Source organism: Hyperolius riggenbachi, chromosome 8 (assembly GCF_040937935.1).
Source record: "Hyperolius riggenbachi isolate aHypRig1 chromosome 8, aHypRig1.pri, whole genome shotgun sequence".
NCBI lineage: Eukaryota > Metazoa > Chordata > Amphibia > Anura > Hyperoliidae > Hyperolius > Hyperolius riggenbachi.
This window is the reverse complement of record NC_090653.1, coordinates 296,260,597-296,281,848: the sequence shown is the minus strand read 5'-3', so window position 1 is coordinate 296,281,848 and position 21,252 is coordinate 296,260,597. Positions and strand designations below refer to the sequence as shown.

The window sequence follows — 21,252 nt, the reverse complement described above, 5'->3', positions numbered from 1 at the left end:
TAGTGATATCCACCTTCTGGTGTCACTCACCCTCTGGTCCTTCCTACCTCCAGCCTGACTCCATCCCTTGGAGAGTCTCAGGCTGCTGGAAGGTTCCTGTACTCTCTAAAGCAGTATTGCCTATACTGCCTAAGATCACCTGCTCATCAGGTGTGTCTCTCAAAGTATTACTGTTACACCAAACACTCTTATATACATAGGTGTCCAGAGGTTAGTAATATATCTGTATTATCGGTGATTCTGCAGATCATCAATAGTCAGGTATATATCTGCATTCTTGGTGATACTGCAGATCACCAATAATCAGATTCTCTCTGTGTGCTGACACCGATCGTTACAGAACGGCAGACCAAACCCAAATGGACGCACTCAACAGCCATCTGAATGCACTCACCACCTCGGTGGAAAATTTCATCCAAGTGCTGGACAACCATCAGACCCAGATCAATGCCTTGTCTGGGTCTGCACAAGCCCTACAGACGGCTGTGGATACAGTGCGATCTCCTCCTAGCACAGACATACGCATGTGTGTACCTGAACAGTTTTCTGGCCACAGATCTGACTTTCAGAACTTTAGAAATCGAGTGTTATCATACTTTGAGTTGAGACCCAATTCTTCAGGAGCCGTAGCTCAAAGAATTATGTTTATTAAGACACTATTGTCAAGGAATTCCCAGACCTGGGCATATAATCTCCAGCCTGGGGATGGGGCTTTAGCCTCGGTTGAGGCATTTTTTAAAGCCATGGCTATAATTTACGATGATCCGGACATTGCCTCTACCGCTGAGCGGAAACTCAAAACTTTGCGGCAGGGCAGGGATCCGGTCGAAATTTACGCAGCTGAATTCAGAAAATGGTCAGTTTCAGCTAGATGGGGTATATTTGCATTATTAGACTGTTTTTTGTCAGGGCTGTCAGACACGGTCTCAGAGCTAGTGTTGGGTCATCCTGAGCCAAAATCCATCGATGAGGCTATTTCATTAGCAATCAGGGTTGATCGTCGTCTACGTTATCAAAGGCAGACCCAGGGTAGGAACAATGTGAGATATGTGTCCTACACTGCACCTCCATCTGTTCCATCTTCACCCGCTTCACCTTCACCAGAACCAATGCAGATTGGTCGGTCGAGATTGTCCCGGGTGGAACGGAGGCGCAGAGAAACAGAACAGCTCTGTCTATACTGTGCAGAGGGGGGGTCATAGAGTGCAGAATTGTCCCAAAAAGTTGGGAAACGCTGCCGCCTAGGTGTAGTCAGAGGTAATACCCTAGACGTGCAGTCGTTACCTCTAGATGATAAACGTTTGCTTCTCCCTTGTACTATATCTTGGAGGGATAGGACAAAGACCACTGAGGCCTTCATTGATTCTGGCTCAGCAGCCAATTTTATGGATTATGAATTTGCTACGAAATTGGAGATCCCGATCTCCTCATTAAAACAACAGATTCGGGTGACTGCAGTGGATGATTCCCCCCTGCAGAGTAACCACCCTTTGTCTCAGACTCCAGAATTACGGGTCACAATAGGGGTGTTACATAAAGAAAGTTTACAATTCCTGGTGTTACGAATGACAACCTCTACGATCGTCCTTGGCATGCCATGGTTACAAATTCACTCGCCTCAGATCAATTGGGCTACGGGTCAGCTAACGAGCTGGTCTGCCCATTGCTATCATCACTGTCTAGCGAAAGTAACCTTTGGTAAAACCAAGATTCGCATGGAGGGATTGCCAGATCAGTATTCAGAATTTGCGGACGTGTTTTGTCCCAAGTCAGCAGATAAACTTCCTCCACACCGTCCTTTTGATTGCCCCATTGATCTCAGGTCTGGTTGTATGCCCCCTAGAGGTCATCTCTATAATGTATCTGGGCCAGAGAAATTAGTTGTGCAAGAATACATCCGAGAAAATTTAGCTAAGGGTTTTATTCGTCCTTCTCGGCCCCCAGCAGGAGCCGGGTTCTTTTTTGTGAAAAAGGATGGAGGCCTCCGTCCATGCATTGATTATCAGGGCTTAAATAAAATTACAGTAAAAAATCGTTATCCTTTGCCTTTAATAGACGATTTATTTACTCAAGTCACCAATGCTAAGATTTTCTCAAAGCTGGATTTAAGAGGTGCATACAACCTTGTGCGTATCAGGGACGGTGATGAATGGAAGACGGCCTTTAACACGCCTGATGGGCACTACGAGTACCTGGTGATGCCCTTCGGGTTGTGTAATGCCCTGGCCGTCTTTCAAGAGCTGATTAATGAGGTGTTCAGAGAGGTATTGGGCAAATTCGTTTTGGTGTATTTAGACGACATACTAATTTTCTCGTCCAACCTCTCAGAACACAGAAAGCATGTTAAGGTTGTGTTACGAAAGTTAAGACAAAATATGCTGTATGCTAAATTGGAGAAGTGCATTTTCGAAGTGACCTCTGTCGCCTTTCTGGGGTACATAATTTCGACCTCTGGCCTCTCTATGGACCCTGGAAAAGTTTCATCTGTCTTGGAGTGGCCCCAACCTGTGGGACTGAAGGCTCTTCAGAGGTTCCTGGGTTCGCCAACTACTATAGGAGGTTCATAAAGGGGTACTCTACGGTGATTTCTCCTCTCACCAGTCTCACCAAAAAAGGGGCAGATACTCATCACTGGTCCCCTGAGGCCCATGCTGCTTTCTCCACCCTGAAGAAACTGTTCTGTTCTGCACCCATATTGAGACATGTTGACATCTCCTTTCCTTTTATCGTGGAGGTAGATGCCTCAGAAGTAGGGGTAGGGGCTGTGCTGTCTCAGCGTTCCGGTTTGCAGGGAAAACTGCATCCTTGTGCCTATTTCTCCCGTAGATTTTCACCCGCAGAGAAAAACTATGATATAGGCAATAGGGAACTTCTAGCCATCAAATTGGCCTTTGAGGAATGGCGATATTGGCTAGAAGGGGCAGAACATACCATTACGGTTTACACTGACCACAAGAATTTGGAGTACATTGAAGGCGCTAAGAGACTTAGCCCCCGACAGGCCCGGTGGTCATTATTTTTCTCAAGACTCAGATTTGTAATCACGTATACCCCTGGTAGTAAGAACATCAAGGCTGATGCCTTATTCAGATGTTTTGAGCCCGAGACAGTACAGCCCTCAGCCCCATAAACCATTGTTCCTCAAAAGATGGTTCTGGCAGCCACTGAGACCTGGAAAGACTGGACAGTCACGTTGGGTCCGTTCCAACAAGATGTACCAGAGGGGAAGCCTGAGGGGGTCATGTTTGTACCATTGCCTTTTCGCTTACAAATTTTGCAGCAATTCCATTCCCACAAGAATGCTGGGCATCCTGGGGCCACCAGAACTCAAGATCTCATTGCTAGATGTGCTTGGTGGCCGTCACTGGCAACTGATTGCAAGGAGTATGTGAGGGAATGTGCAGTGTGTGCTAGGAGCAAACCCTCCCGTCAGGCATCTGTTGGAACATTGCAGCCTCTGCCAGTCCCGAGTGAACCATGGACCCATTTGTCCATGGATTTTGTGGGCGAACTCCCCAGGTCTGAGGGGTCATTTGGGTGGTAGACGATCGATTCAGTAAGATGGCCCATTTTGTCCCCCTGAAAGGACTCCCCTCGGCTCAGGAATTGGCCGATCTCTTCATCCAGCATATTTTCCGGCTGCATGGCATTCCGGAAAATATAGTGTCAGATCGGGGAGTCCAATTTGTTTCCAAGTTTTGGAGGGCATTCTGCCATCAGTTAGACATGGAGCTTTCTTTCTCATCAGGCTACCACCCACAGACCAATGGCCAGACCAAAAGAACAAATCAGTCTCTGGAACAATTTCTGAGATGTTATGTTGCAGATGCACAAACCGACTGGGTCAAATTTTTGCCGTTTGCAGAATTTGCACACAACAATCTGAAGAGCTCCTCCTCAGGATTTTCCCCATTTCAGGTGGTGACGGGAAGGTGACCTAAGTTCACCCCATTGCCAGTGGCTTCTACTCCGTTTCCAGCACTGGAGAACTGGCAGAAGTCTTTAAAACAGATTTGGGGAATGGTTGAAAGAAATCTGAGGAGAGCTTTTCAGAATCAGAAAAAACAGGCTGACAAGAGACGTTCCATAGAATGGGAATTTCTTCCAGGAGACTTGGTCTGGGTGTCCACGCGACATTTGGCCCTAAAGCAACTATCACCCAAGTTAGGTCCTAGGTTTGTGGGTCCTTTTCCAGTAACCAGGAAAATCAATAATGTCACTTATGCCATTGATCTCCCTACCAGCATGCGGGGTGTGAGATCATTTCATGTGTCCTTGCTCAAGCCAGCAGTGCACGTGGATTCCTATCCCCCCCCCCCCCCCCTCCCCCATGTTGATTGATGACCAACCTGAGCTGAGTATGAAATTGAGAAGATTCTGGACTTACGGCTTGTGCAGAACTCCGTGCAGTATTTGGTTCACTGGAAGGGGTATGGCATAGAGGAAAGAACTTGGGTGCCAGACTGTCGTATGCACGCAGAGGAATTAAAGAAGGAATTCCATAACTTGCATCCTGGAAAGCCGGGTAGGAGATGCCAGGAGTCCACTCCTCAGGGGGGTACTGTGAGAGAACGTGGAAAAGCCGCCGCGTGTTCTGACAGCAAGGCGGCTGATTCCGCGTCCAACGCGTCGGTCTGCATCTAGTGACATGGCAGAACGCGGAAAAGCCACCGCATGTACTAGCAGCAAGGCGGCTGGTTCTGCGTCCAGCGCGGCGGTTTGTACGCAGCAGCGTGCAGCTGGGGTGGCTGAGCCTGTTAGTTCACACAGGTTTAGGAATACACGCGCGCGCGCGCGCGCGCTGAAAGGCAGAACTTTTATGATGGTCAAGGGAGGATCAGCTGACCAGGCCGGTCAGCTGACCTCAGAGCTGGTAACCATTGGTTGATCAATTGAGGGTGGCGCCAGAGAGCACTGCTCTATATATGGTTACTGCTGGTCACTCTCAAATTGTCTGCCGTTGCGATCACTACGTGGAAGCACTCAGACTTTAGTCAGATCCAGCAGTGTATTTGAACCAGGAGGACCTGGGAATTCACACTGAGCCAGATTACTTGTGTATTATTCTGTTATACTTCAGACTAGTTCCAGGGTGTAGAGACCACGGACCTCACACCCAAGACTAGTGAATTTGTGTTATCATTCTGTTATACTCCAGACTAGTTCCAGGGTGTAGAGACCACGGACCTCACACCCAAGATTAGAGAACTTGTGTTATTATTCTGTTATACTCCAGACTAGTTCCAGGGTGTAGAGACCACGGACCTCACACCCAAGACTAGTGAATTTGTGTTATCATTCTGTTATACTCCAGACTAGTTCCAGGGTGTAGAGACCACGGACCTCACACCCAAGACTAGTGAATTTGTGTTATCATTCTGTTATACTCCAGACTAGTTCCAGGGTGTAGAGACCACGGACCTCACACCCAAGACTAGTGAATTTGTGTTATCATTCTGTTATACTCCAGACTAGTTCCAGGGTGTAGAGACCACAGACCTCACACCCAAGACTAGGGAACTTGTGTTATCACTGTTATTCATCAGACTAGTTCCAGGGTGTAGAGACCACGGACCTCACACCCAAGACTAGGGAACTTGTGTTATCACTCTGTTATTCATCAGACTAGTTCCAGGGTGTAGAGACCACAGACCTAACACCCAAGACTAGGCATTGTTTGATATCTGTTATGACCTGTTGCTTTCCTGACTATCCCTCTGCTTTCTGATTCGGTACCACGCATATCTGATATCACGTTGCCAAACCCTGCCTGACTTGGATACCACATTAGCCTTCTGTCTTTGTACTTTATCTGTCTGTGTGTTGCCGACCTGGCTTGCCCGACCTCGAGAGCTATCTCTCTCCACTTAAGAGATAGTCTCCAAGATCAGTCAGTGACATCCACCTTCAGGTGTCACTCACTCTCTGGTCCTTCCTACATTCAGCCTGACTCCACCCCTTTTGGAGTCTCAGGCTGCTGGAAGGTTTCTGTACTCTCCATAGCAGTGTCTTCTGCACTGCTTAGGGTCACCTGTTCATCAGGTGGGTTGCTCAAAGTCATACTGTTACACCAAACACTCACCATATATAGATCTAGAGGTGTCCAGAGGTTAGCACTATATCTGTATTATTGGTGATTCTGCAGATCATCCATAATCAGGTATAGATCTGTATTCTTGGTGATACTGCAGATCACCAATAATCAGATTATCTCTGCGTGCGGACATCGATCGTTACAAACGTCCTTTTGTTATTCAGCTACCCTGCTATTTAGCCGCACAAACTGAACCTGGTCTCTGAAGAGTCGCTACTATTGGCGCTAGCTAGACAGAATAGAGTGTGTTTAACCGTTTTTATTTGTAGATCTAGGCACAGACTGTCAGTGGGCTCCTCTGTCCCATGGTAACAGATGGTGGCAGTTATACCCTGAAATAGTGTGTAATTTGTAATTACCGTAGCTCACAGGCTCCCTTCTAGTCGGTCTGCTGCCAAAATTCCAGCGGTTTCAGCGCACCGATTGCGACCACAGCTTGCATGGTCTGTGTGCTGAAACCGATTGGAAGGCATTTTGCGGTCCAGCCACTAGGGGCCCTGTGACAGACTGTATTGATTATTAATATTTAGATTAATAATATTTGTGTAATAACTGAGCAAACGTGTATATGTATGTCTGCTGCAGTAATGTGACTTTTAAAACTTGCTTTTCTGTCTTCCACATACTGCGCTGTGTAACCCTGATATTTGAAAGATTCTTCTAGCATAAACAAAATGTTTTGGCTTCTTGTAACCTGGAATATGCTGAGATGTCTCAGAGCAATATTTTAAAAAAGAGCAATATTTTAAAAAAGTACTCTAACTTTACAGTTTACAATGAAATTTTGCATAGAACATGAAAACTTAAAACATACACATATGACAGCTTTTCCTGTATAAATAAAACCGCTAGAATTCTGACATTATTAGATAATTTACAACCGCTCCCATCGGAGTGTTAGATTTTGCAATATATTTTGGGTACTTATCTAACCAAAATCTATTGCAAAATGTGCACAATTTGGACGTCTACACACAATGCAATTTCTTATTAGATCTATCTAATAAATCCGTCTGTCTGATGGAAAATTGTACAGTGTAGATGAGGCTTAATCCTGGGAACATATAATACAATTTCCTGTCCAATCGATTGGTGATCGGATGGGAAATTGTACAGTGTGTGTCAAAACTGCTCGCGATTGATAAAGGAATCGATTTTCCAGTAACTTTACAAAACAGAAACAGATCGAGAAAGGGATCAATCCTCAACAGGCTCAATTCCTGTCGATTCGATGGGAAAGTACACCTTGTATTCCCGGTGTAACGCCTGGTACGCACCAAGCAATTTCCCATCCAATAGATGGGTTGAAGCGATTACTTCCAAAAGGTTTCATCTGATTTCCAATCGTTTTTCTGATCAATTTTCCGATTACTTCTGTATAAAAGCGATTGGAAATCAGATCAGACCTGTTGCAAATCCCTTTCGAGCCATTGGTGTGATGAGAAATTGCATGGTGTGTACCGGCATAAAATGTGGTCTGCAGAACGAGTGATTTCTATAGTAACAATGATGGACTCCCACCCCACACTGCAAATTCATTCTCAATAGAAATTGCTCTACAAGCGTCTCACTGCTCTGTGCGACCGGCAGTTGTGGACTCCACATTGGTCTGGCCGGGAATCTCTCTGTGCGTGGGCTGCAGATTCATCAACAAACTCGTGACATGGGGAAATAACCGCTTGTGGATGGAAATGAGCAGACAGATTCCCCCAGTGCCGTCTCATGTCTATGCTCCTCATGGGACTCCACTCTGAGCCAGTGAGTAGAGCTGTGACTGCCAGCAGCCAGACTGAGGGTGGACAGGAGTATTGGGGAGGCGCGCGCACGCTCGCTCCTTCCTGTGTTATGCTGGGAATACACGTCTTGATTCTGAGCCATTAAGATGGCTCGATAGATAATTTTCGACATGCCCGTTCTCACACCCGATCGTTTCGCCGCACGATTCCGGATTGCAGTGAATGGAAAAAGGAACGGAAGATAAGAGAATTGACTGCGGGATCGAGTGAGACGATCGATCAGCAAATCGAGCTGTGTATGCCCAGCATTAGGGTCGGGGCTAGTCTGCCGCTCGCATTTGTTCAGCAATCGTGATCCGGCAGCAAAATCTTACAATTTCAGGAACAGGAAACAGGAGTATTAGACACGCATGACATGGAGTACTGTAGTGCAGGAACAGGAGTATTAGACACGCAAGACATGGAGTACTGTAGTGCAGGAACAGGAGTATTAGACATGCATGACAGGGAGTACAGGACATGGAGAACAGGAATATTAGACACGCATGACATGGAGTACTGTAGTGCAGGAACAGGAGTATTAGACATGCATGACATGGAGTACTGTAGTGCAGGAACAGGAGTATTAGACACACATGACATGGAGTACTGCAGTGCAGGAACAGGAGTATTAGACACACATGACATGGAGTACTGTAGTGCAGGAACAGGAGTATTAGACATACATGACATGGAGTATTGTAGTGCAGGAACAGGAGTATTAGACATGCATGACATGGAGAACTGTATTGCCGGAACAGGAGTATTAGACACGCATGACATGGAGTACTGTAGTGCAGGAACAGGAGTATTAGACACACATGACATGGAGCACTGTAGTGCAGGAACAGGAGTATTAGACACACATGACATGGAGTACTGTAGTGCAGGTATAGGAGTATTAGACACACATGACATGCAGTACTGTAGTGCAGGAACAGGAGTATTAGACACGCATGACATGGAGTACTGTAGTGCAGGAACAGGAGTATTAGACACACATGACATGGAGCACTGTAGTGCAGGAACAGGAGTATTAGACATGCATGACAGGGAGTACAGGACATGGAGAACAGGAATATTAGACACGCATGACATGGAGTACTGTAGTGCAGGAACAGGAGTATTAGACATGCATGACAGGGAGTACAGGACATGGAGAACAGGAGTATTAGACACGCAAGACATGGAGTACTGTAGTGCAGGAACAGGAGTATTAGACATGCATGACAGGGAGTACAGGACATGGAGAACAGGAATATTAGACACGCATGACATGGAGTACTGTAGTGCAGGAACAGGAGTATTAGACATGCATGACATGGAGTACTGTAGTGCAGGAACAGGAGTATTAGACACACATGACATGGAGTACTGTAGTGCAGGAACAGGAGTATTAGACATACATGACATGGAGTATTGTAGTGCAGGAACAGGAGTATTAGACACGCATGACATGGAGAACTGTATTGCCGGAACAGGAGTATTAGACACGCATGACATGGAGTACTGTAGTGCAGGAACAGGAGTATTAGACACACATGACATGGAGCACTGTAGTGCAGGAACAGGAGTATTAGACACACATGACATGGAGTACTGTAGTGCAGGTATAGGAGTATTAGACACACATGACATGCAGTACTGTAGTGCAGGAACAGGAGTATTAGACACGCATGACATGGAGTACTGTAGTGCAGGAACAGGAGTATTAGACACACATGACATGGAGCACTGTAGTGCAGGAACAGGAGTATAAGACACACATGACATGGAGTACTGTAGTGCAGGTATAGGAGTATTAGACACACATGACATGCAGTACTGTAGTGCAGGAACAGGAGTATTAGACACACATGACATGCAGTACTGTAGTGCAGGAACAGGAGTATTAGACACACACAGAAGTGCAGAGAAAGATTGCAGACGTGACCTGGACAGCAATAAAAAGGTAGCCATACATCTAGCAATTCTGATTCAATCAACGACTTTATTAAGAAATCGACTTCAGTGTGGTTGATGGAAAGTCAATCGACTAGTGGCCCACACACTACAAGCCATATCCTATGCGATTCCCCTTCACATTCGATCTGACCGATGTCTCCATGCTCTGAAGACAAAAATTAAGTCGCTCGAATGACGTGACCAGTAGCCGATTCCTGTGCAATTGGCCGATATCTTGCATTCTGCTCGATCAACTAAGCTGGTCAATTTGACATGAAAACAGGCACTTTTCATCAATTGGGAATTGTGGAACACACTCTATTCTATAAAATAATTGACTAGTTTGTCGTATAGACAAATGGCTGGATGTATGGGTACCTTAAGACTGGGGGATTTTGTGGGGTAGTGGCCTGAGTTCAGTAGGACAGCTTGGGGAAGGAAGGTGTTTTTGTGTCTGGAGGTTGTAGTGGGGATGGCTGTAGCGGTGGCCCAATAGGAGACGCATGAGGGAATGACTTCCAGGGAGGGGTCATTCAGTATCCTGGTGGCCTTGGACTTCAGTCTGGAGGTGTGTAGGAGGTCCAGATGTGGTAAGGGTGACTGATGATCCCCTCCGTAGCGTTGGTTGCTCTCTGGAGCTTGAGTCTATCCCTTGCCGTAGCTCCTGCATACCAGCTGACTGGAGGAGCAGAGGATGCAGGGGCGTCTCACCCACCAGGCAAGTATAGGCGGTTGCCTGGGGCGCCATGAGGTGGTGAGGCGCCATGAGGTGGTGAGGAGCATTCCCCCGCCGCTGCTACTGTGACCATGGTTTTTTTTTTATATATTATATTACCTCCCGACTCAGTCCCCGGTGCTCGGCACGCTACCATGTGCTCAGCAGTGCCTCCACCTCCACTTCTCCCCAGCCAATAGAGCAATCAATACTGCTCTTCTCTGCCAGGCTCCTTCTTTAAAGCCGTACCCCTTCTTCTCAGTAGCCACACAGGTAAAGTGTTTACCTCGTGTGGCCCAGCCTTTAACTCCGCCCCACGCCAGTCAAAGCAGGAGCCAGCGGCCAGCCAGCTTATGCCCCAGACAGTCTGACCCCCCCACCTGTGTCACTGGCTTCACACAGACACTGGAGCGAGACAGCCAGGGGACAGATGCAGTCACAGAGAGAAGAATGTGATGTGTCCGTGTTGGAGCCCCGCCCCCGCACAAGACAGCAACACAGCCCGGGAGAAGGGAAGTTTCTGCTCCAGAGTAGTGATGGGAATTCCGGCTCTTTTCAGAGAATCGACTCTTCTGAATCGGCTCCCATTAAAGAGCCGGCTCTTACGGCTCTGAATCGGCTCTTCATTAAATATCACTAAACACCACTCAGAATCGGAGTAAAAGCCCCCGTCTCCATGACAATTCCAGACTGCTTCTCTGACTGGGGCAATCCCTCCTGCTACTGCTCTGCTCCGCCCCATACACTTCTACAAGCTGCAAGAGGAGGACTACATCTCCCAACATGCCTCAGCGCCCTTTATTGCAGAGCAAAGCATAGCTCTGTGGGGCGGCTGAGGCATCGGCTCTTTCAAAACTGAGAACCGGCTCTTGTCGTTCGCAGCAAAGAGCCGGCTCTTAGAGACGGCTTGTTCGCGAACGAGCCATCACTACTCCAGAGATGATAAGCTGCATGCACAGGCAGAAGAGAAGGTATGCAGGCAGGCTGCTAAGAACACTTCCTGTCCTGTGTGCAGACTCCCAGTACTGTTATAACTGCTAGAATGTGCCCTGCTCTTTGGATACTAGAGTTTTCTTTGAAAGCTGGTTAGGCTGTAGGCTGGTAAAGCTGTAAACCTGTGCTTTAGTGCTGTGCTGTCTCTCCCTCTCCCCTCTCTGTTCCTCTGCCCCCTCTTCCATCTTATGCTGTCTCTACCCCTCTCTGTTCCTCTGCACTCTCTTCCATCTTATGCTGTCTCTCCCTCTCCCCTCTGTTTCTCTGCACCCTCTTCCATCTTATGCTGTCTACAGGGCCGGTTTAAGCAACAATGGGGCCCCAGGGCAAAATAAACCTGCGCCCCCCCCCCCCCCCAACATATACCCCGAACAAAAATCGGCATTAGGGGACCTTTTTTGCAGCTGGTATAGTCAGGATGTGAAGTCCCAAATGGGTCAGAGCTCCACATTCTGGCTATCCCAGCCTGCATCGGGGACAAGGGGTTAAAAAGTTTCAGGAGGGGGGACCCCACATAATTTTTTTTTTACTAAAATTCCCACACTCTAAACATAAAATAAAAATTGGGAAAATAGGAAAAAATGCCAGGGATCCTCATACAGCCATATTGCGGCTGTATAGTGATCCTTGTCCAAAGCGCTGCGGCTGCGTATAGACCCCCTGGAAACCCCATCAGGAAATGTATTGCGCTTTTGTTTGATGCATGTAAAATTACACTACCGTTAGGTTTGCTACTAAAAGTGACATTCACCGCATTTAAAACTATACTTTTTTCCTTCTAAATTTGAAAATCGATTTTCTCAAAAACTATAAGGTCTTTTTGAAAAATTGTTTTTTCCTCTTATTCCTAATGATCTCATATCCTGCAAATTTAGGGTTTCTAGCATTTAAGGTGGATTTGTTATTAACAATTAAAGTCGGCAGGTTTTTAAATGTGTTTTTTTCTCCTTTGAAACTTTAAAATCGATTTTCTCAAAAACTATAAGGCCGATTTGAAAAAATTTTTTTCCTCTTGTAGCCACTGGGGGCCCCTACAAGCTCTGGGGCCCTGGGGAAGCTGCCTCCTTTGCCTTAATGGTAGCGCCGGCCCTGGCTGTCTATCCCTCCCCCTCTCTGTTCCTCTACCCCCCTCTTACATCTCTACTCTTTCCCTCTGCTCGGATTACGTGTATTTTCTGGTGAAACGCTTCCACATTACGATTATTTTCTGGTGAAACGCTGCTGCCCTATGATTAATTTCTGGTGAAATGCTGCTGCAATAAGTGTATTTTCTGGTGAAACGCTGCCACATTACGATTATTTTCTGGTGAATTACGATTCTGAATTACGATAATTACTATTATTTTCTGATGAAACACTGCCGCATTATGATTATTTTCTGGTGAAACGATGCTGCATTATGATTATTTTCCTGGGGGGAGGGGCTTGGGGGGGCGCCACAGGTTTTCTCGCCTAGAGTGACAAAATGACTAGAGGCACCCCTGAGAGGATGGACCCGATGGTGGCGGTGTAGAAGCTGCTCATCGGCTTCCGCGGCATCCCAAAGTTCCACAGTTGCTTCAGACAGAACAACCTCTGCTGAACCTGCTTCTGGACCTTGGAGGTGTTCTCTCCCCGCTTGAGATCCTAGTTGATGGTAGCACCTAGGAACTGAATGCTCAACACCCTGGAGACAAGCGCTGTAGTAACAGCGCAGGAGATTTATGCGCCACCATAGATCGTAATAGAAATTACAGCTATAGCGGCACACAGGGAGTAACTTCGGCGCCATCAGAAGACGGGGCTGACGTTACTTTTAAACCACTTTAATTCAGCCACCAGCAATAGCTGGAAGCCGAATTACATTATTCCCCACCATCCACTTGGACCTGGAGGGGGAATGGTAATTAACGCCACTGGGACTTGTGCAGGAGCAAGGTAAGCCATACCGGCTGTATCCTGCTCCCTAGTCTCCCAGCGGCCGATTTCATATGTATGCCCCTGGAAATATTGGTGCCTTCAATGAAGACAAAGCTTAGTTGGAGGGAAGCTTCAGAAGTCCGCTAGCAATTCATTTGTTTTTGCTGCATTGAGTATGAGCTGGTTGTCCTTCTTGCACCTCTTGCAGATGCGTTCAATTGAATTGCGGTATGCATGGTCTCGGCCAATATTGGTGGTGTCCTCTGCAAATTTGGTGACCCTGGCAGTTGGCAGATGAGGTGGTGGCTTTTCCCAGGGGGAGCAAGTCTTAATCCAATCACTCAGAGTAAGTTGACTTTCAATTGTTGTCATAAACTAGATTTACGATGATAAACGAGATGAACTTTCTCTGTCCAGATACAATCAGAAAATATAAAATTCTGTGTTCCAACCGACCATAGAATCCTTTTTTCGTTGCTTTTCTCCACCTGGTGCGTTTTCTGCAGAATTCGATGAAAGTATTGTACAGATAACGGACACCTTAAGGCTATTTTTACATGTTGTGTTTCCAGAAAAACAGGATCTTTGCATAATAAATGTGGATTGTGCCATGTCTTGTGATGTGTACAATGCGCTCCATATTACTCTGCAGTGAGTAGCGGATGTGTCATCCGGTACTTGCTCAGCATGCTGCACCTCATTCAATCCACCACACCATGTGAACATCTCCATTGACCCCTCAAGAGCCTGCTCTTCCCTGAAAGATGTACATGGAATCTGGGTTTTCTCACCTGCAATGACCATGTTGTATTGGTTTAGGGTGGCCTCTTCACTAGTGAAAGGTCAGAGCTGTGGTTTTGGATTTGTGGATGTGGCCCTAGTGAGAAGCCAGGTGTCTGCCTCTCTCATGGTGCCAACAGTTCTGCATGGGAGTCAGTCCTGTAGGGGCAGAAGAACTCCGGATCTGGGGGGGGGGGGGGGGGGGGGTTGGGCACTGGTCTCTGTGTGTCCTTTGGCATCTCCTGTTTCTGACTCTTCTTTTTCAGTTTCTCATTGCAGATCAGCAATCGCCACCATGTCTGTGTCTCACAGTTCCAGACTGAACAAGGGGGTGAGGGATCAGTACATGAAGCTGCCCCAGGCGGGGATGGTCCAGGTCACCTACGTGTGGATTGATGGAAGTGGAGAAGGAGTCCGCTGCAAGACCAAAACCCTGGACTATGAACCTAAGACTGTAGAAGGTGAGATCTGCCCCCTCCGATCCAGGCTGCCTCCCTCTTACCCATGCTGCCCTCCTCTCCCCACCCTTCCCTGCTTCTACCCATGCTGCCTCCCTCTTACCCATGCTGCCTCCCTCTTACCCATGCTGCATCCCTCTCTTACCCATTCTGCCTCCCTCTTACCCATGCTGCCTCCCTCTTACCCATGTTGCGTCCCTCTCTTACCCATGCTGCCTCCCTCTCTTACCCATGCTGCATCCCTCTCTTACCCATGCTGCATCCCTCTCTTACCCATTCTGCCTCCCTCTTACCCATGCTGCGTCCCTCTCTTACCCATGCTGCGTCCCTCTCTTACCCATGCTGCGTCCCTCTCTTACCCATGCTGCCTCCCTCTCTTACCCATGCTGCATCCCTCTTACCCATGCTGCATGTGTCTTTGTGGAAATATTTTATTTTAATAACACCATAGTTATATTTGTGTTGATGGCATAATAGGTAGGTAGTGGCACATTGCAAGCCACAGCGCCTTTTTCTGTGTACCCTGGTGGTGGTAAAACACAGACAACAGCAGGAGGAGGAAGTAGTTGCAGGCTTGCAGCTATTTGTAGTGTGTGATAATAGTCGGTCGTTACTCGGTAGGAGAGTGGGTGGGCAGGTGGCAGCAGAAAATAGTTCTTCTTCTGTTCTCCCTGGCAGTGGTAGCAGAACACAGACAGCAGAAGCTCAATGCAGCTACAGGAGAAGGAGTAATGTGTGTCAGGCAGTGTGATGTGACTGACATAATAGGCCCTGGTTCCTAGCGGTGGTACCAGGGCCGTAAATGAACATCATGAGGTTCCAGACAGCGGTCGTGAAGATCACATGTGTCCAATACACAATTGGGACAGCACAGTTTTCAACCCGGACACCTCTAAAATAATTACAATTTTTTTTTGTTTTTAAATTATTGCAGCTATTGTTGAGCGTAATAGCTGGTGGCGCATGGGCAGCAGCACCTTGTAATGTGTTCCCTGGCAGTGGAGAGGAGACACAGACAGCCGGAGGAAATATAACAGCAGGCAGCGTGAGGAGGATAAGTGTGTGGCAGACTGGCATTTGGCAGCAGGCAGGAGGGCAGGCAGCGAGACAAATTAGGCCCTGGTTCCTAGCGGTGGTTCCAGGGCCGTAAATGAACATCATGAGGTTCCAGACAGCGGTCGTGAAGCCCACATTGTGTCCAATACACAATTGGGACAGCACAGTTTTCAACCCGGACACCTCTAAAATAATTACAATTTTTTTGTTTTTAAATTATTGCAGCTATTGTTGAGCGTAATAGCTGGTGGCGCATGGGCAGCAGCACCTTGTAATGTGTTCCCTGGCAGTGGAGAGGAGACACAGACAGCAGGAGGAAATATAACAGCAGGCAGCGTGAAGAGGATAAGTGTGTGGCAGACTGGCATTTGGCAGCAGGCAGGAGGGTAGGCAGCGAGACATAGTAGGCCCTGGGTCCTAGCGGTGGTTCCAGGGCCGTAAATACACAGCATGAGGTTCCAGACAGCGGTCGTGAAGCCCACATTGTGTCCAATACACAATTGGGACAGCACAGTTTTCAACCCGGACACCTCTAAATTAATTACAATTTTTTTGTTTTTAAATTATTGCAGCTATTGTTGAGCGTAATAGCTGGTGGCGCATGGGCAGCAGCACCTTGTAATGTGTTCCCTGGCAGTGGAGAGGAGACACAGAAAGCAGGAGGAAATATAACAGCAGGCAGCGTGAGGAGGATAAGTGTGTGGCAGACTGGCATTTGGCAGCAGGCAGGAGGGCAGGCAGCGAGACATAGTAGGCCCTGGGTCCTAGCGGTGGTTCCAGGGCCGTAAATACACAGCATGATGTTCCAGACAGCGGTCGTGAAGCCCACATTGTGTCCAATACACAATTGGGACAGCACAGTTTTCAACCCGGACACCTCTAAAATAATAACAATTTTATTTTTCAAAATGAATGCAGCTATTGTTGAGCGTAATAGCTGGTGGCACATGGGCAGCAGCACCTTGTAATGTGTTCCCTGGCAGTGGAGACACAGACAGCAGGATGAAATACAACAGCAGCAGCAGGTGTATGTGTGTGTGCCAGTCGTCACTTCATGTCCCCCTCTCGCCGACAACAGGGGCCATGAATTCGCCTTCCACCCAAGCCTGGTTCATTTTGAGAAACGTCAGTCTGTCCACAGACTTGTGAGACAGACGAGATCGCTTCTCAGTGACGACTCCACCGGCTGCACTGAAGCAACGCTCTGACAGTACGCTGGAAGGGGGGCAGGAGAGCACTTCCAGGGCGTACTGCGCAAGCTCGCTCCAGATCGGCAGGTGCTTGACCCAATACTCCATGGGATCAACAGGGGCCACGCTGTCAAGCCCGCTGAAGGACCCCATGTAGTCAGCCACCATGCGGGTCAAGCTCTGCCTGTGACTGGAGAATGATGCTGCTGCAGGCACCTCCTCTCTAGTCCTTGGCAGCTCTACACTCATGTAGAGCTCTTGGGTCAGAGACAGCAGGTCTGTGGTGCGCGTGCGCTTGCTGCTGGTGGATTCAGGCACCTGCTGCTGCCTCTGTGCTGGCTGGACAGTGGGGGTGGATGTCTGAGGGAAGGCTTCCTCCAATCGCTCAACAAGGGACAGCTGCCAATCCCTCATTTGTTGCGCACGGTCTCCTCCTGCAGGCAGGAACTGGCTGAGCTTTCCCTTCAGACGTGGGTCCAGCATCATGCAGATCCAGATGTCCTCCCTCTTCTTCATCTGGATCACCCTTGGGTCCTTGCGCAGGCACCTCAGCATGTGCGCTGCCATTGGGAAGAGTCTGGCCACGTCTGTTGGCACATCATCGGCATCCCCAGAGCCGAGAGTGCTGTCCTCCTCTTCCTCTGCCCCCTCCACCTCATCCTCTCTCCACCCCCGCACCAGTCCAGCTGCGCTCTGCTGCTCCCCCTCATCAGCAGCAAGGTCAGGGACCTCCACCAACTCCGAGCACTCCTCCTCAGAGGTGGCCTGTGAAGCTGCCTGCAGCTCCTGCTGGTCCAAGGCTGCCGCTCCCTCTTCCAGCAGTGCATACAGGGCCCTGTCCAGCACACAAACCATGGGCACCCACTCGCACACCATTGCATGGTCCCTGCTCACCATGTTGGTGGCCTGCAGGAAGGGTGCCAGGACTGAGCACACCTGCTGCATGTGCCCCCAGTCCTCCGTGGAGATGATGGACGAGAGGTTGGTGGCGGCACGTCCAGTTGCAGTGAGGGAGGCAACTGTTGCTCGTGCAACGTACTGGCTGACAGCCTGCCTCTGTTCAACCAGACGCTCCAACATCGCCAGGGTGGAGTTCCAGTGAGTTGGAACATCGAGCATGAGCCGGTGCTGTGGCAGGTGCAGCTCCTTCTGCACCTCTTCCAGGCTCGCCACGGCTGCAGGCGAGTGCTGGAAGTGACGCACAACCTTCCTTGCCGCCTCAAGGGGTCGGTCCATTCCCTGGTAGGTCTGCAGGAACTTTTGGACTACCAGGTTCAGGACGTGCGCCAGGCAGGGGATGTGGGTCAGGTCTTCCCTGCTGATGGCAGCAACCAGGTTTGCCCCATTGTCGGAAACCACCTCTCCGACTCTGAGGTCTCTGGGGGTCAGCCAATTCCTCTCCTGCTCTCGGAGTTTGGCCAGGACGTGGTTCGCCGTCAGTTTGGTCTTCCCCAGGCTGACCAATTCCAGCAGCGCTTGGCAGTGGCGGGGCTTCACGCTGCTGCTGAGGCGGGGGGTTTGGGCTGGTGTGCCGGAGGATGGAAGCGGATCAGAGGAACCTGCTGCTGTTCCGTTGACCCTGCATGGTGGCACCACCCACTGCGTTGTTGGTGCTGCTGCTCTGACAGTGGCCGATGCTGCTCTCCCCTCCTCACCCCCTTCCACCAAGCTGACCCAATGCGCGATGAAGGACAGATAGCAGCCTGTCCCAAACCGGCTGCTCCACGAGTCCATGGTGACGTGGACCCGTTGACCCACCGCGTGCTCCAGCCCTCTCCCGACATTGGCCATCACAGAGCGGTGAAGTGCAGGGATGGCCGTGCATGCAAAAAAATGTCGGCTGGGGATTGGCCAATCGGGGGCTGCACACATCAGGAGCGCACGCATGTCGCTCCCCTCCTGCACAAGGGAATAAGGCAGGAGTTGGGAGCACATGGCCCGTGCCAGCAAGCCGTTCAGCTGACGCACGCGACGGCTGCTGGGAGGCAGAACCCGGACCACCCCCTGGAAAGTGTCGCTGAGCAGGGTCTGGCGAGGCCTTTTGCTGGCACGGGAAGCAGTGGAGGGAGCAGAGGAGGCCACTGAGGACTGGCTGCCAGAACAGGCCTCAGTGTCGGCGGCAGGAGTTGCAGAGGGAGGAGGAGCAGTGCGTTGCTGACGCACTCCTGCTGCCGACGGCTTCGCAGTGGTGGCGGGTCTGCCACTGCCACTGCCAGCTTCCTTCAACTTCACGAACTCCTCATGCTCGTGAAAGTATTTCCCTGCAAGATGGTTTACCAGAGAGGTGGTGCCAAACGCAGAGGGCTCCTTCCCTCTGCTGAGCTGCATGCGGCACTGGTTGCAGGTGGCATACTTGCACTCCAAATATGGAAGGGTGAAAAAATTCCATATTGGGGAGGTGAAGTTGCCCCTTCGGCTGAAAGGTGCTGCCGCTGGTCTCCCTGTGGTGGTTGGGGGGGGGGGGGGGGGGGGGTTCTTGGTGCGGCAGTCACCACTGTCTGACTGTCCAAAGCATCATCCCCCAAAGTGCCCATCAGCATTCCTTCCTCCGCCAATTCTGCCGCAACAGCATTCCATAGCCCCGCTGTGCTTGGGGATAACATGAAGGTGCTGCTGAGTGACAGGGTGCTGGTGTCGCCCGCTGGGGCTGGAGAACTGCACTCCTCCTCCTCCTTCCCAGGCAGTGCTGGGCGGCTGCTGCTGCAGGGGTGGAGGACTCGGTGGCGGGGGTGGAGGACTCGGTTCCAGAGCTAATGGTGGCCTGCTCATCCACCATCAGTTCCACCACAGCATCTGCGTCCTTCTCCTCAATAGGACGGCTACGACCTGGTGGTGGGAGGAACATCTGGGCCACACGGTGCTGCTGCTGCTGCTGTGTCTCTGCAGCGTGACTCCCAGCTGTTGGGCGGCCAAGGCGTCCACAGCCAGTGGCTAATGGCGGAATAGCCACTGGTGCAGACGCAGAACTGCGCATGGTGGTGGTGGCGCGGCTGCCACGCCCACCACCTCCTCTCTTGGCGATGCCCTTGCTGCCCCTGTCCAAACCGCGGCTGCCAGTGCCAGACATTGTATATTTTTAATATTATACAAATGAAAAAAAAACTTATGTATGTAACGGTGGGCGTAACAAGTGGGGTACTTTAATGGGGTGGGACTGGTGGTGGTGGGTGTGTGAGGTGACGGACAGGTGTACTCTACAGCAGAGATCGGTGTAGAGCTAACGAGAGAGTGCGCACTGCGCACACAAAGACCCTAGCTGACGCTGACTGACGGTGTCCCTATACACAGACTACAGTACAAGTCAGCGAATACACAATAGAAGTAATATATAAACAATAGGACGGGTGTAGCACTAACGAGAGGGTGCGGACAGTGCAGATGTGCACTGCGCACACAAAGACCCTAGGTAACGCGGTGACGGACGGTACCTATACACAGACTAGAGTACAGTACACTACAGTACTACTAACTAAACAATAGAAGAATCTAGCTAAATAATACAACAGGTGTGACTAGATTACAGAGAGCAGATACAGCAGGACAGGTATAGCAGTAAAGCTGGGCCTTGCTAACTACAAAATAGTACAAATCTATCTAACACAGAAGTAGTACAGTAGAGTAGGACAGGTGAGAGCACAGGAGACTAGAGACTAGAGCACAGAGCAGGGCAGGCTGCCTTGCCTAGGCACAGGGCCTAGCTGCTGGCTGCAGCTGCTGCAGCACCAGTGACAGTCTCTCTCCCTCCCTAGTCCCCCTAGTAATCACCCAAACTAAACTGCCTAAAATACAATCTATCTACAATACAAAGCAATACAGTTGAAGATCAAGTGTTGGAGTGTAAAAGCGCTAGGTTTAGAACAATAGCAATGCACTTGCACACAGACAAAAAGCACTGGAGCAGTTCTCTCAGTACTATCAGTCAGTAAGTCGCAAGCAGGACGAGTGAGGCAAGATGGCGTCCGCTATTTATAGAGGGGGGCTTGGCCAGGCTCCCCCTCTGTGATTGGCTGCAGTCAGAGGGCTGGGAGCCCTCTGATTCGCTTGTGTGGACTCGAGGTGACGTCTGGCGTGACGCTATCCGAGCTCGGATAGCTAGGATATCTCCGGATATCTGATTGCTATTCGAGTGCGCTCGGATAGCACAGCCCGGATAGCTAATACTATTCAAGCTCGGTATTCGAGCTCGAATAGTGAAAAAAGAGCTAGGATATCCGAGTAACTCGGATATCCTAGCTCAGATGAGCATCACTGGTACAAACGCTTGCTTGCTACTATTAGTATGCTTTTACGTGGGGTTTTAGCCTGTGATTGTGAGCCTTTTTGATACTAAAAATATAAAAGTTTTTGC

The 21,252-nt window shown here is 49.4% G+C and overlaps 1 protein-coding gene across 1 annotated transcript in view; it reads left to right on the top strand.

Moving 5' to 3' along the window:
* The window catches only part of LOC137528606 (glutamine synthetase-like), an 82,763-nt gene that overhangs the window by 24,019 nt on the left and 37,492 nt on the right, over positions 1-21,252 (top strand). Inside the window, exons 2-3 of the mRNA XM_068249950.1 lie at positions 13,629-13,766; positions 14,467-14,661. Of these exons, the coding sequence (XP_068106051.1) occupies positions 13,655-13,766; positions 14,467-14,661 (307 nt within the window). The 5' untranslated portion in view covers positions 13,629-13,654. The remainder of the gene's footprint in view (positions 1-13,628; positions 13,767-14,466; positions 14,662-21,252) is intronic.